The sequence below is a fragment of the Anas acuta genome, chromosome 1 (assembly GCF_963932015.1).
Source record: "Anas acuta chromosome 1, bAnaAcu1.1, whole genome shotgun sequence".
Classification (NCBI taxonomy): Eukaryota; Metazoa; Chordata; class Aves; order Anseriformes; family Anatidae; genus Anas; species Anas acuta.
The window spans coordinates 190,617,257-190,633,765 of NC_088979.1; the positions used below are offsets into that span (position 1 = coordinate 190,617,257).

Genomic DNA, 16,509 nt, shown 5'->3' on the forward strand with positions numbered 1-16,509 from the left:
AGAAGTTACACCCCACGTAAACTACAAATCCTTGTTTCGATGAGCCGGGTGATCAGCCCGAAGATGGGTTCAGGGATAACGTGGCAAATACAGCACGGACATCAGGCTTTGAGGTCCCGAGGACCACCTCTCCCACTGCCGCAGCAGCATTTAATTTTTTCCCAGATGTCAAATACGTCCCCTTAACCAGCAAGGCGTGATTTAACGCGGCTCCGTTCAGCACAGTGCCATTTCCCATTAATGCCCTGACTTTACAATATTTCAGCGCAGATACGGCCTCGGCTGCGCTCACGGGAGCTAAATGAACCCATTCCTCGGGCTCTGGCACGCCGTGAGGCGCAGGGAGCCAGCAGGAGGAGCGGGGAGATGCTGACAATTAAAAACGCCGCCTGAGCACATCATTAATCGTGGTACCGAGGGCTGGGGGATCCGCCACCAGCGCTCTGCAGCCTGGAAACGTCAGGGTTTTAGGAAAAAAGGAGCCGCGTGGCGTGGGTCTGACTTTGGGCAATTTAGGGGAGCGATGCGATTAATTCACTGCTAATTAGGGTGGCTGTTTTCCGAACGGGGAGGAGGGTTCCCCCGTCGCTGCCGGGAAATGTGGCCGTGCGGGATGCTCAGGGGCAGGGGGGGCAGCTCGCCTTCCACCTCCAGCCCCCCCCTGCCGGGAGAGCCCTGCAGGAATTGGGGCAGGAGCAAAGCGAAGCCCCCCCCGCTCCCCCCCCCCCCCAGCACCCCGCAGCGCTCCCCCGCCTCCAGCCCATGGAGCGCGCGCACAGGGCCGCTCGCTGACGTCACCAGCCCCTCCCCCAGCCATCGCGCGGCGCCCCCGCGTCAGCACCGCCCCGCCCTCCTTTCCCCCCTCGCCCAATAGCGAGCCGCCCTCCCCCCGCCGCGCGGCGCGGACCAATCAGCGCGCGGGGAGCGCCGCGCCCAGGCCCCGCCCACACAGCGCCCGCGGGGCCCGCCCCCCTCCCGCGGCGGCGCAGCCCCAGTCCGCGCCGTGCCCGTGCCCGCGCCTCGCCCCGTGCTCGCTCCCGCGCCGCTGCCGGGGCCCCGGCGCCATGGAGTGCGCGGCGGCGGGGGCCGAGTTCAACATCCTGCTGGCCACCGACTCCTACAAGGTGCGTGGGGAGCCGGGGGGGGGGGCACCGAGCGGGGGGGGAACCGTTGGGAACGTTGGGAACGTTGGGATCGTTGCCCCCCCACCCCCACCCCCCGGTGGCCGTTAGCGGGGCCGGGAGCCCCTCACGGTGTGGGGGGGGCGGGTTCGGCGCCGGGGCCGGTGCCCCGAGCACGTGTGGGCCGCGCCGGGGGGAAACGAAAGCGCGGCGGCTGCGGGAGGTTTCGTATCCGGCGGGGAGCCGGGCGTGCCCTGCGGCACCGGCACCCGGCCCGCCCCGCAGCCCCTTCCCCGCTCCCCGATTCCGTCGTTTTTCAGCCCAAAACGCCGTCAGCGCAGCAGGAGGTGAGTGCGGCCCGGCCCCGGGCTGCCCGGAGCTGACCCCGCAGCCCCTGAGCACCGGGCCTGCGGGATGCCGAGCGCGGTGCTACACGCGCTGCCTCATCACCTAGAAAAAACTAACTTTATTTTCCCTTCAGGAGCTGGCTTGCAATTCAGAGAGGTGTTCGGGGCGCTAAGCACAGCCACAGTACCACTGCTTACTCTATTACAGTCCCTAAAAGGTTTATCCGCTCACGGGGGGCACGTTTCTACAATTCAGGCCCCCCGTTCGCAGGAAGGTGAGCTGGAGCCTGCAGGATGCTGATAAGATCTCAGAGCATCTCCTCGAGGGCTCGTGGAGCTGCTTTCATTCAGGGCTTAACCTGGCACCGCTGCTCTTTAAGGTCCACGCTCAGTGTTCATTGTTAACCTTGGTTCAAATGTGGAAGAGCCGCTTCTCTTCCATGGTCGGGACAAATAGCACCCAGTACTGTGGGCACGGGTTTAAACAGCATCTGTTTTAATTCTAACGTGCCACTGCTTCCCTTAAATTCACTGCATCTGGTCAGGGATTAGTGCTAGTGAGGAGAACTGGGATGACAGACGGCATTTGCTTCAGTCTCATTTGCTGATTTGGTAACAGCCCCCAAGTTGTAGAAATCCTAAAGGAGTCAAGTAAAGGGCTGAGTTTTATTCTAGTTCAAATTTAATTTGGATGAAGTTGTCTGTGGCGATTAGGAGCGTTTTCTATTGTATCAGAAGCAGTTGGAGTTGCCTGCTTTGCTTTGTTAGGGCCATTCAAATTGTTTATCTTCCCATGTACTTTGTTCCAAGTCTTAAAAGCTCCAATATCGTTGAACAATGCTTTTACAAGTAGCTTCTTTTATCTTGTTAGGTAACAGGAGCGAGCATCACTTACCTTCTCCCTGGATGATACTGTCATTTCCTAATCAATGAAGCACACTTAGTGGAAGCACTTTCAGCAACAATCGTGCTAGAATAGCTGGTAGTCTACAACACCAGACTTCTTACAGGAGTTACCAAGTGCTCTGATTAGCAATTAGAACAAAATTGAGAGTTGATGTTGTGTTTTTCTTCTTTTTTTCAATATTTCTGCTCTATCTGCAGTCGCAGCATCTGTTTGTGTGCAGCACACAACAATCACACCGTGAGGCAGAACACGTAGCTGTGCTGAGAAGCTTGCTTGGTGATCCCGACACAGATCCATACGAGCTAACGGTGGTGGCGAAAGCCACGTGAAAATAAACAGCTCAGGGACAAAATGTGCAGTGTCCCGACCAGCATGGCCCTAGCTCAGGCAGCTCTCCATGAGTAACAAGTTGTGGTGTCCCCGGCTCATATCTGTCACAACTCATTAGTTTGAGGCAGGGCAGTGCTGGCTCCGCTGTCCCACTTCTGTGTTGCTACAATGGAAAATTTGGGATGGCGAGAAAATTGGTGACTGGTTTAAGTGCCTATCAAAATCCAGGAACAAGTACCGTAAAGCAAAGTAATTTGGTAGGCAAAGATTTTTCCACTGACAGCTGATCCGGCCTCCTCCCTCCCAAACCGCTTTCCTGTCTGGGTGTGTATCACAGGACATTTCATCTCAAGTCACAGACGATTATCAAACACCCAGTTTCAGTATCGTACTTAATTCTCATGAGCTCCGTTTTCCTGGATAGGAGTTTATTCCCAGCAGGTGAATTTCAGACTTCCTACACCCTGAACCCAGTACGCAGATTCCTCTGTGAATCAGGGCTTATGGATCTGTGCAAGTGCTCCATGATTTTGAGATAAGGTTTCAGATTACCTAGTTTATCTCTAGCCCCAATAACAATATAAACGTTTTTAAATCTGATGATTTTTTCCCTCCCTCAGTACTTTGTTGCATATTCTTGAGTTTCTCCAAGTCCTCCAGGAGTATAACTCCCCGTGTGCTGGGTATTCAATGCCATCCCCTCCAGGTCTGGGTGTGGGCATCTGGTATGGTGTGTATGTGTCTTGCTAAACAACTAAAAATGTAGGTAAAAACACATTTTTTAATTCTTCGGACCACAAGACTTTGAAGAAGTTGACCCATGCAGAGTTATTTGGGGAACTGCTTTGTGTTGATGCCCGATGCAGTGATGATACTTCTAGCAGTGAAGCTTTCTGCTGGTGACCCGATGTAGCTGACAAAGGCCAGCACGTGAGGTCAGGATCCTCGTTGCTAGTTTGAGAGCTGCAGGAGGGGCCATCAGAAACTTCACTCCTTGAAGTTGACAGTGCCTCATGCAAGCAAACTGCATGCTGTCTTGTTCTGTCTGTACCAGGAAGTTCCTCACTCTGGTTTTTCTTTTTTTTTTTTTTTCTCCTCCTTATCAGGGGTTAATGTGCCCTAACGTTGCCCTTCCTCGCAGCAGGGCTGTATCATTCCTCCCTGTGGTGCCTTTCTCATGCCCCTCTCTGGCAGGTTTGCTCCCTCATGATGCTTCCCAGCAAAAGGTCCCACGTCCTTCAGCTCCTCATCCATTCAGTGCTGCTGACACGCTGCCTCTCTCTCCTTTCTCTTTGATTCCCAGTGCTCTGTTCATCCCACATTTGTTTGTTTGTGCACAGGCAACAAATCTTCCAGGGAATCCCTATCAGAGACCGTCCTGGGGACAGCTTGGCAGAGCTGTGAGCCCGGCCTGGAGAGTGTGAGGAGCGAGGGGAAGGGCTGGCGGAGGGAGGCACGAGCCTCGTTTGCTAAAGCAGTGATAGCTTCTGTTGTTCTTACCAGTGGGCTGCCTGGCTGCTGCTTGGGATGGTGTGTAATTAAGCTGATAGCTCTAACAAGCTGCGATGCAATTACTCCATAGGAGGAGTGACTTGCCATCGGGACTGTAAATGAGATCTGTTTCTCTTTCGGGATGCTCCGAGGCAGCTTAAAGATTTTTGCTTAACTCCATACATCTTCCATGTTGAATCTTAATTATTTGTCGTTGCGAGTGACTTCTTACGCTCGGTGTGGATGTAGAAGAGCACTTGTGAAGCATTTCACACCGGTGTGTTTATTCTCAGGCTCCGGCAGGCGGCACATGCTTTATTTAGAAGGCTGTAGGTATGCGAGGAAGAGTCATGAGTAGCCTTCAGCTTATTGGGTTTGATTAGTACTCAATGGTGGCATATTATTCTTCTTTGGGGCACATATATGTGGATATATATTTATTTTAATTGATAGGAGTTGGACTCAATGATCCTTGTGGGTCCCTTCCAACTCAGGATAAGCTATGATTCTAATTAAAATCTTCTGGTAGGGGTGCAAATGTGTTTTGTTGCCTCCTGTAATTTTGCCAGTGGAAGATAACAGAACCTTCTGGGCTGGCATTCGTTGTAGGAAGCAGCCTTTGCTCTGTCAGGGGCTGTTATCTTCCAAATTTTGACAGCCACGTGGTGGTGTCCCAGCCCCCAGGTCGTCATCGCTCTGAGGGAACACTGCAACAGGACAGGATTCGGACAGTTTTTAAATGAATGGGAAGTACACCTTCACTGAGTCATCGCAGCTTTCGTTTTCAAAAAGTTAAATGTGTCTCCTTTACATTTAAGGATCAGGAAACTTACAGCAGCATGTGAAATACTACAGAGGACTACTTAAACATGTGTGAACAGCAAACATAAGGTGTTTTGTCATCTTTGTTATGATAATCTTGGATGCAAAACACTGGAATTTGGGGAGGTAAAGAAATCTGTTGTAAAGTGTTACCTTGTTTTAAACATTTTTTTTGAGCATTTTAGAATACGTTTGGTTACAGTGCTTACACCTGACCTTGTTTTGTAGATTAATGTGTGCGTGGTCATTTTGAGCATCTCTTGCTGTTATGAGCAGCTTCCACAGAAGTTTGGTTGCATGCATGTGCTTCCCTTACTTTTCAGAGTACTGACTGATCTGTTAACTATTTCTTTTTCACCTCTCATCCTCTTATTTTTTAACCTGTAAGTAAGAGATGATGGATGAAGTAGAATACAGAGACATTCAGAGTGATAGAATATCAACTTTCAGTCTCGGTCATAAGCTGAATTAGTTTCTCCTTCTCATCTATAAGAGCCCCAATATTCTCACTTAAACACTTCCCTAATCTGTGTTTGCTATGCTTGTGCCACTTAAAGTCATCTGGGGTCTCTCTGAGGCTATTTTCTTATGGTAATTCGAAGTTCATATATGATCAAAATAAGACGATTGTACTTGACTATTAGGTTTTTTGGTTTTGTTTTTATGCTTTCCTGCAAGCACCTTGCACTTAATCTACCATTGTTGAATGCCTTTTTTTGTTAACTTCTTAAAGGTTGATTCTCCTGTGGTTGCCTTTTGTGTTCAGATAAGTTTATTGTTTAACCACACCAACTTTGGGTTTGGTTTTCATTTCTACTTTTATTTGTGGTACTTGTTCCTTATGTGACTGCTTTGGAAGCAGCAAAAGCATCCTTGTTGCATCTGCTTGCTAGTCACAGGTTTTTTCTTCCCGAAGAGGGTCAGCAATAACTGCTGTTAGTTATGCCTCATCCCAGTGAGGTATATTTGATAAAGCATTCCCTTTGTTCCCAATTACTGGTTCACTTCCTCCATTGTCAGCTGTGTTTTCCATGGAGGTTATGGGCAAGCTTTGCTTTGAATCCTTCCAGGGGTTGAACCCAATGAAGGGTTAGGTAAAGTGCTCTTTCAATCACTGCCTCCCTCTCCCCTACACAAGGTTTTCACCTGGTAATACCAGCATTCTGGCTCTTACAGGTGCTTCCTAGAAGTCTCTCCAGCAGAAATGCCTGAAGCCGCCCTGCAGTAAAGTCACCTCATTCAGCGGGTTGTATGTGGGGGTGAGGATCCCCCAAACACATCTCTTCCAGCACTAGTTAGTTCAACGAGCCGTTCTGACACCTCATCCTACAACTTTGGCTCTTCTTTTTGTCACTTACAACAATTCTTACCTATACTGACATGGATATAGCCCATTTTGGTGTATGAACGAGGCTTGCAGTGGTGAGCAAGCCATAATTTGTGCCCTAATAACTTTTTGCAGATCCTGAAGTGACCCAGTTGCATCGCCCATCTACTAACTTCCTTCATTCCACATTCCTTCAGGCTTATTTTCTCCCTGATTCTCCCTAGTTTCCCCCTGATGCTGTGTTTCTGCCTTGGTTTCAGTAGCTGGGCTGTTCTGTATCTATTTTGCAATAGTTTTCAACTATCCCAGAAAATTCAAGTACCTTCGTAGTTGAACTGGCGTTATCTTATCACTTGTGGAGTTACAGTACAGGCCAGACCCTGCTGGTAGATCTCTGCGTTTTGTTTTCTTTGCTGCAGACGGGGCTCAGAGGCATCTTTCTGATGGTTTGTGGTATCAGCATGTTGAACATCAGGAATAAACCACTGCTGGAGAATTTGGCCACACCTGACTCCTGTACTTACGTCAGACCTGGTTCCCCTCCTGTTCTCAAATGCCTGATGTGTATAGACTTAAACAACCTTTTTAAAGTAGTTTTACTGCAAACTCTTGTACATCAAAGCTTATAAACGCAGGCTGTTACTCCAAAGGGTTTATCATCTAGCCTAAAAAAAGATTTAATACAGCCCTTTGCCTCAGTTCTCCCTGTTTTGTTATGAGTACCTGTTAATTCATTTCTCTTAAAATGTGACTTTAATATTGAGTGTTTTCTTGGGGTGTTTCCTTGGATGTCTGACCCAAATCTGATTTGTGCTTTATGTTCTCAGATGGTTGACTAGATTTAGCTATACAGATGAAGTCCTCACAGAGGTGTTCCTTGCCCAGCATGCACCTTTTCTTGGATTAAATTTAATAAGGAGCAATCACAACTGGAGGATAGGTGCAGTCCTAGTACATAACCTTGTTGTAGATGGCTGGTTGTCAGACTTGGAGTGGACATAACCTAAACCACAGTCTTGAACTAAGTACCAAAAGGCATTAGAAGATATTTTGGAGTTCAGTTTTTTTTTGGTGGTGGCGGTGGTTATTTTGTAAGGGGTCTCTTAATCCCCTACTGGGACTTTGGTTTTGTTTCTGTTTGTTTCTGTAGAAGAGGGGTTTTTTGTTGAGTTTCTAGTCACTTCTGCTTATCAAGAGCCTGTCTGTACAGGTCCAGCTTCTGTCATCCCCTATCCGAAAGCATGGGTTTACCAATGCTGTCTCAATTTGTAAATCACATAAAACACATTTCAAATGCCACCCGTTGTCACGGATTGTTTTTTCTACTCTTAAGCAGAATACAGAGAGAATCAAAACATCTGACAACAAGGGCAGCTCTGGCAATTTTCAAAGTGTACTTTTCCTTGTGCAAGCGCCTTGTAGTCCTGTTGGTGTGGTTGGTTGTGGAGTTTGTTTTGATTTGTTTTCCACTGGCGCTCTGTCTCATCTGTGAGCGTTCCCACTCCCTAGGGCTTGATCCTTCCTCATATTTCATTTATTTTCTACCCCAGACATTTGACTATGTATCCAAGTGCCTGCCCATCACTCTGGTGCATGGCTATTAATTTCCTACCTCCCAGACATCCAGAAATCCCTGCTAACGGTGAGAGCTGTGGTGATTCTTATTAGGCAGATGTGCCTCCTAGGCACCTTCTGTGCCCTGCCTGGTAGCTTGCAGGCACAGCCGGGGCCAGACGAGTGCCCTCTGGCTGATGGCTGCGTGCTGGAGGCGCAGGGTGACACCGTGACTTAGCACAGCAGGGACCTGGAGGGTTGGGAATGGATCCAGAAAACTGCAGCACCTGCTGAACCCATCGAGAACAGGGGAAATGGCTCTTGTGGACGACTTCTCACACACCTAGAGTAAGCAGTGGTGGGAAGATTTGGGCCTTTCATGCTGTGCTTGTGCCTTTAAGTACCGAGAAGTCTGTGAGATCCTTGCGGACGCCCAGTGGGGATTTTGATTTTTGTAGCTAAAACCAATAGCTCTGTAGAGCATCAAAGACAAGCATAAGATGTTTTAAGATTGCAAAGGTGAAGTTTGCTTAGATGTGAAATATCCTAATTGCCAAGGATGTGTATTTTTCACTGTCCAAATAGATTCTAGTATGTGAAGAATAGAATTAAATGTTACACATGTAACTGTTGGAAAATAAATCATCTTTCAAGTACTTGATGAAATTTAATTGATAAACTGACACTTCTTTCACAAGCAATTTTTATCTAGGTTGTCATCCTTAGAGAACTTTTCTGGAAGCTAGTGGTTATACACTTTCAGATTAAGATCTAATCCAAAGTCAGAAAAAAAAATCTAAATCTGTGATTTACTGTTTGAGGAACTTGAGTGCATCTTTTTTAGGTTGAAACTGCCAGCAAGGTGGTTTGATGGAGCTGTTTCCCCAGGCATGCTCCTTAAAGGATTAATAGGGCTGTTGGCTTTCCAGCTGGGTTTCAACATTCAGCTTCCAGTCTACAGCCAGAGCACCGTGATTTGGGATCATGCTTCAAAGCACAGCTAGGATGGGAAGTCCATGAGGAAAACCGCATTGAAATGCGCCAGGGGAAGGTGGCACCAACTCACTGTGTGCGCTGCACATCTGAAGTGAATCTGGGGCCTGTATCCCATTGACAGAGAGAAATGTTTAGCTGGAGGAGATGCCTTGGAACAGCAAAAGCCAGAGTTGTCTTTTTTTTAAGCTGGTAGCTCAGGGTCATGCAAGTTTTCATGATAATGTAGGTGCTAACTTCAGCAACCTGCCTTTGTAACTTGGGTAATTAAACTTTGTTAAAGAGACTTGATTTGGCAGTCTCATGTGGATGTAGGTTTGGTTTGTTTGTGTTTTTTTTTTTTTTTTTTACCTTGCTTGAGCCATTGTGGATAAAACAACAACATTGCATCTTTTTGTTCCAGATCATATTCAAGAAATCAAGGTATTGGTTTGGGGAATTGTTCGGGGGACGCTGGCTGTGTGCATTTGGAGCTGGCACACTCTGTCGAGTGCTTCTGAAATCATGAAGCTGTAGCATGCAAATAGGATGAAGAATGAAAATCAAGTTAACCGGAGTTCCCAAGTGATATAATCAAATGAGAAGCCCCAGCTTAAAGTCCTGTCCCTTACGTGCTCACAAAAAAGAACAAATTTTTTCACGTTAGGGGATTGTGTGGGTGCCCATACTCTGGTTAGTCAGCAAGACGTGACAAACAGTGTATTGTTAGACTGCTCCGTGGTAGGTTTTCTGGATTGTTGTGTGGTTTTGTGTGGTTGTGGTTTTGTGCGTGTGGTAATGGGGTGAGCAGAACTGCCTGGGCTGGCACTGGGATTCACTTTGTTGGGAGTTCTGCCTAGAACTGGGAGTGGGCATGTTGCAAATAGTGGGGTGAGTCTTTTCCTAATAGAAACCAAATCTGTTGGGCAGTTTTTGGCTTTGGTTTTGACGTGATTAGCAGTAGGCATTCTCCCTTTGGAGATTCAAAACTGTTTTTTAAATCCTTTAATAGACAATTTTATCAATACAGGTAAGGGAAACTTTCACAGGTTTTACTTTGAAAGTGTCAGAGGTGCATTTTAAAAAGACAGGACAATGCTAAACTGTCCTTTTTCCAATTCAGTGTGGTGTTGGAAAGGACACTCTTTAGGATGGTTTGGAGTAAGGAGTAGCAGCAAGTATAACTCGTAGTTGAGATAATAAATGTGGACATTTCAGAAAAATCCAGACATATTTCATGCCTTTTTCAAGTTTTGTTCTTGTGTATGATGTTGCTTTACTCAGCTGTAGTTTTCTCTTATGGAGTGCATAGACTTATTCACAGACTTTTCTTAATAATTTTAGAAAAAATGTTGATACTTCACCTCTGGGTATGCCTTAAGCTGCTTTATGTGTCCTGTAATTTCAACATTCAGATTTACAATATCAACGTTACATCACTTTGTGTGTGTGTGTGTGTAATATGGAATTAGAGGTTTTGCATGGGGTTTGCTTTTTACATACTAGTAGATAACAATTTTGCAGATTTAAGTTGCTAATGTTAAAAGTGTAGCTGTTTCAAACAACACATTACCCTAAGTAAATTTATGGGTAGGTTTATTAATTACTAGTAGTTAATAAAAGCTGGTGTGGCTGAATCCAGCTTACCTGGATATGTTCGTGTGACCAATTTCCATGTGGTACACGCTTTCAGACTGCAACTTTTCATGCTTCCTCTATGCCAAATGTGAACTTCGTCAGAAATTGGAAAAAAGTACAAAAGGGGAGGTACAAACCCCAAGCAGATCTCGTAACAGCATTACCAGCAGTAACAGGTTTGTAAGCTGGCTTTAACATAATCTCAGCTTGAGAAATGCACTCTGCCCGTGGATAATGGGACGCTTGGGTAGGTGCCATTGTCGGTGCCTTCTTGAGTCTCGATGGCTTTCACCTGAATTGCGTGATTATAGCCTTCAGCACTTAACTACAAGCAGAAACCTCCACGTTGGTAGTGGAAGACAGCTCTTGGGCTTGGCCAAAGCCTGGTGGAGTGAAAACTGCCTGGGTAGGTAGGTCAGTGCCCAGTGCTGATCCTAAAATCCCAGCCTGTGTCCTTCCTGGTTGAGTGCTGGCCATGAAGGCTACTGGGGAAAAAGACCTGTTACGGAAGCAAAAAATAAGATAAAGGAGACAGACCTCTGAACTGAAAACTGAAGAAGTGGGAAATCCCCCAAAGACTTGCTGACTGTAGAGTGTAAACAGGGAATAGTCCAGAAGAGTTGGAGTTACTGTAAGCTTTAACATACAAAGAGCTCTGCTGCAAACCCTAATATTGCCCAATGACTTTTGATTTCTCTTTTTGCAGTGTTGTTTCAAGTACTTACTGAAGTTTTTCTTAACGTAGGTTACACACTACAAGCAATATCCACCTAACACAAGCAAAGTATATTCCTACTTCGAATGTCGTGAAAAGAAGACGGAAAATTCCAAATTAAGGAAAGTGAAATACGAAGAAACCGTTTTTTATGGCTTGCAATACATTCTGAATAAATACTTAAAAGGTAACTGACTCAAAAGTGAAACTTTACCTGAAAATAAATACCTTAATTTTTCTGAAGTCTTTCTGGAGTTGTAGAATTTTAAACAATTCCAGACTATTTTGGTGCAGTACAGGTATTGGCAGGCATAAGATTTTATTTATGTGATTTTGAAAATGAGATGACCGCCCTTGTTAAAAAGTACTGACTTCTAAATTCAGGCACCATTCTACTGTTTCTTTGTGACAATGGGTTACTAAAAACAAAGAGGTGTTTGTATCCATACTTCAGGGGGTTAAATTGAAATGAATTGAAGTGGAACAAGACTTCATAGAACCACACGGAGGTACACTTCATATTTTGAACATGAATTTTAGTCTATTTGCTGATTTATTTAGTGTGTAAGGCAGTAATGTTAATTTCTCTTAGATTTTTGTTGCCACTCAGATTGCTGAACAAGGCAGCTACATGTGAACATGTTTTCAATATTGACAATTTTAAGAGTAACATCTGAAAAATCCATAGTGGCATTTAAGACTTCGCTTGCTTTTTTGCATTATGTGTGAATGTCATCTGTTCTGACCCAAATGCAAATTGCCTTCTGCCAGGCTTGGGAAGGACAACTTTAGCCATATAGCTTACTTGTCTTTTATCTTGAACCAGAATTCGTAAATCTCTCTGCAAGTTCTGCCAGATATTGGAATTAGACTAAAATCAAAGCGCTTGATAATCTTTTCTGTAGCAATCTGAGGATTGTTCTCTAACATTGCAAATAAAAGATTGGTCACAAAGCAGCAGCAATGATTCAAGTAATGTGGTTAGTCTGTCTGTTTGTGTCACAGAAGTGTTTAATCTGATTTTTTAAGGCCTCTCTATAGGGATTCTTTCTGGAGCAGCATAGCTTGAGACCTGAGCTAGTCAGGTTGTGTCTTCTGTGTGCTGAGTTGCACAATCGTCACACTCCTCCAGGAAAGCCACAGATAAACAAAACCCTTGACAGGTTATTAACCATCATAAAATAGAAAGCTGAAACTTTTCTTGATTCACCTGCTGACCCCAGTTCCCTTAGCATCCTAATCTATGTAATAACTTAAATTTGGTTTGAGCATAGCTGATTTACTGCACTTGACATGTTTCCTGTGTTGTTATTTTTTTGAGGCAAAGTAACTTTTCTGTGTATGAACCTATTTGTTAGTATTTCCTAATCTTTCATTTGTTTCTGGAACCACAGGTAAAGTAGTAACCAAAGAGAAAATCAAGGAAGCCAAAGAAGTGTATAGGGAGCACTTTCAAGACGACGTCTTCAATGAAAAGGGATGGAACTATATTCTGGAGGTAAAAATTTATGAAAATAATGCAAGGTCATCCTGAAGGATTTATGTATAAACTGCAAAATAAATTTCACAGTCTCTTCTTTAAATCAAGATATTTTAACCGTAATACCAAAGTGTGGGTAAATTTAGCTTTTTCATACAGTGTACAGGGAGTAGAAGCAGTCAGAGAATAATCATATAATTGCAAGTCCATGGAGGAAAAACAATTTTCATCCTTTTGGATGCCAAATACAGCTTTGCAGGTAATAAGGATTTATGGCTGCTGTCAGCCAGTTAGAATAAGTGGGGGCTTATTGGCAAGTCTCCATTTATAATATAGTGCTTCGTGGTTGGTTGCATCATTTATATTGCTTTCTGTAACTAATCATAACCATTTTTATTCCAATGCAGGAAGCATTACAACTTCTTGTATGTGTAAATAGTTCCAGAAAATGTGTTTTGTTCAATTGTTTCCTAAATTTTCCAGAGATACTTAAGTTGAACTTCATTATGAAATACAAGGCTTGAGGATTTGACACAGAAATCTTCCCAAGTATTTCCTCAATTTATCCTCTTTCCCTTTTGTTTAAAATGTAGCAGTCTTCAAGTAATTGCAAATATCTCTTCTGTGTAAAGCCAGCAGATTCAGAGTAGTAACACTAATCAGAGTTCTAATTTCTGCTGGTGAATTAAATACCAGGTTTCATTGTGGATTCTTATGAATGGCATTTGATGCTTGACAACACAATTTTTAGCCTTTTGCATTTATTTTCATGTGGATACCCTGACTGAATGTATTTTTTGGTGGCATCTGCGAATATATCTGGATGTCATCTTGCAATAAGGGTGAGCCATAAGGAGTGCAAAACAGAAAAGTGAATTTAAGTGTTGAAAATGGCAGCGAGGTAAATAACATTGTTCTCTAAGAGGGACTTAGATGTTTGTAGAGCACTTGTATCTGTTTGAAACAACTACAGTTGTGAATTAAAGACATATTTTTAAGTTATGTTATAGATTGTGGGCTACTCTAATCTCTATTTAATCTTGATCCCTCTTGGGCTAAACTGAATCAATACCTTGTTAATGCCGCATGTCTGTCCACACTGAGTTTTGACATGGTTTAACTAAACCTGTTTCAATGGCTTATTCAAAATAGCCTTCCCAAGCGCCCTCTGTGTACTTTATTCCTTGTGTTCTTTATTCCTTGGTCAGATTTTCTTGCTAAAACAATACATGTATAAAAAACAAATACAATTTCCATGTTGTTCTTAGATGCTAATGGCACACAAAGTGGAATGGTTTGTTCCCTTTGGGTGCTTGTCTGCCCTTATGAGCACCCAGAGATGTTCTTCTACCCCTCTCTACTACTGCCTGCTCTCTCTGACTGTTAACTAGTATGTTGTGTTAGGTAAAGTGGAGGGAGCAATGGCTGTATGAGTGACATGCCAAAATGAATTTGAAATGTATGTACATGAACTTGTACAGAGTAAATGAAGAAGTAAATACCTATAGGATGGAGGGGATGGAAAGGAGGAATGGGATTCCTGTGGAATGAGGGGATGGGGTAGAGGCTGGAAGCAAACAGGAGCTGATGAGGAGCATTAGAGATGTAAGCCCTGAACATATGGAGTTGATCTGGGCTAAAAAGGATATAAATTACGATTTTTGTGTGAAATGCTTACCAGACACACTCTGCGTACATTCAGGAGATACCTCATTACAGAAGGAAGCTGACTCTACCTGAAAATTGTGAAAGATGCTGTAGCATTATGATGAATTACAGTATTTTGATGAATGGTGCTATAGTGTTATGATACGACCCTGTTGCTTTTTCTGTGGACAAAATGAACACCTTTAGCAACTTTTAAATCTGTTTTGTTTTTCCACTAAGTTTACTTCTGATTGAATCAGTAATACATAATTTTGAGCCTTTTTGAAGGCCTCATTGTACTTTATTAAACCAAAACTGTTATCTCCAAATCTAACAACTAAACCCTGCGTGGTATGTAAACACAACTTGCTTCAGCATCTTACACTTCAGAAGAAACCTTTTAACTATAGTATAGAAAAGATCTTTGTTGAGTTTGGGGCACTGGTAACAATTTTTGTTACTTTTAAAGAAGTAATATCACGCGAAGATTTCTGTCAAAAAGTACTGACGTGCAAAATGTTTTAAGTATTGTCAGTTTAGCTTGCAAAGTTATAATTACTGTTTTAGAACTACTGTTTGCAACTTACTCTTTTGCAGAAGGCATACTCCACAAAATATTCTTTCAGGGATGAAAGACTGAATTTGACAGAAGAATGACACTTCAAGATTGGATTTCATGTGTAGTGAATAGTTGAGATGACAAAATATTCTTTATGATAGATGCTAAATAGATCCTACTCTAATAAATTAACAAAGCATGCATCTAGACCAAGCAAAACTAGCGATTTTTGTTTAAGGTCTACATAATAGCTAAACAGTTGGGATTTTTTGCTTTCTTCATGTGAAAACCGCATAGCAGATATTTCTTGTTCTGTGAATAGAGCATATTTCTTTTTATTGACTATTTAAGTTTTTATGCATCAAGGAACGAAAGTGATAACCAGAATTTGGATTGATAAAGATACTCCATATAATTTATTTTTTAGGTTATGGAGTTTTACTCCTTTTTGATAAATGCGTTTTTCTTAGTCATTTGGATTGGTCAGTATATAAACAAACTGAATTATTTTTAAGGTATAAAGAAAAAACTAAAAAGCTTTATCAATAAACTCACAGACTGACTTTTATCCACTGCAGTTAAGTATGAGAAGTAGGTTCCAACGTTCCTGTTACCTAACAATATTGCTGTTTCTCACACAGAAATATGATGGTCATCTTCCTATTGAAATAAAAGCGGTTCCTGAGGGCTCTGTCATTCCCAGAGGAAATGTTCTCTTCACAGTAGAAAACACAGATCCAGAATGCTACTGGCTCACAAATTGGATTGAGGTCAGTTTTGGAAGGCTAGTATGTTTTTCTAAATAAATATTAACGCACTTAATTTAAGGGTTGAATCCCTTAATGGCTTAAAGAGATTGTCTAGTAGCTTTCATCTTCTGCTTTAAGTAAGCCTGGATTCTTTCTTCAGTGCTTACCTTTTCCCACTACCTGGCAAGTGACTGTAATAGTTTTTACAGGAAATTCACAGCAGTACTTTTATTAATGAGGAAAAGAGGAGGAAGGGAGATAAATGTCTGTAGCTTGGGAGCAATAAGTCCCAAGATGGCCAGTACTTATCCTACCTTATAAAGGTATTATAAAGGCAAATTACTTTAACCTAAAGCAAATTGTTGGAGCCATCAGTACTTTCTGAATGGGTGATGAAAATAAATAGCCCTTTTTGTAACTGATTAAATACCGAGTGGGGATTTTGGAATCCTAAGCAAACTTGCACCTAATAATGTGTTGGGTTTTGTTTTAGACTATTCTTGTTCAGTCATGGTATCCAATCACAGTAGCTACGAATTCTAGAGAGCAGAAAAAGATTTTGGCCAAGTATTTGCTGGAGACTTCTGGCAGCTTAGAAGGACTGGAATATAAACTGCATGACTTCGGCTACAGAGGAGTTTCTTCACAAGAGGTAATGCTACTTTTCTAGTAATTGGAGAAGCCTGATCCTTCTTAACTATAAGGGATAGCAGCATGTATTTGTTAACAGTTACATCTATGTGCAGCAGTGAAATTGTGAATACACAGAGCACTGCATTTGGGCTTATGTGGAGTGGGTAAATCTGGGTGGGTGGGTGTGTCTGAGCTGTGTCTGAGTACTAAGCTGGGA

General features: G+C 43.4%; 1 protein-coding gene across 2 annotated transcripts in view; it reads left to right on the forward strand.

The window, feature by feature from the left end:
- Positions 1–964: 964 nt before the first annotated feature.
- Positions 965–16,509, forward strand: part of NAMPT (nicotinamide phosphoribosyltransferase) — a 30,225-nt gene continuing 14,680 nt past the window's right edge. For both annotated transcript variants that reach the window (XM_068669779.1, XM_068669780.1), the window contains exons 1-5: positions 965–1,124; positions 11,255–11,411; positions 12,619–12,722; positions 15,552–15,680; positions 16,153–16,311. In XM_068669779.1, coding sequence (XP_068525880.1) covers positions 1,065–1,124; positions 11,255–11,411; positions 12,619–12,722; positions 15,552–15,680; positions 16,153–16,311 — 609 coding nt within the window. In that variant the 5' untranslated portion in view covers positions 965–1,064. The remainder of the gene's footprint in view (positions 1,125–11,254; positions 11,412–12,618; positions 12,723–15,551; positions 15,681–16,152; positions 16,312–16,509) is intronic.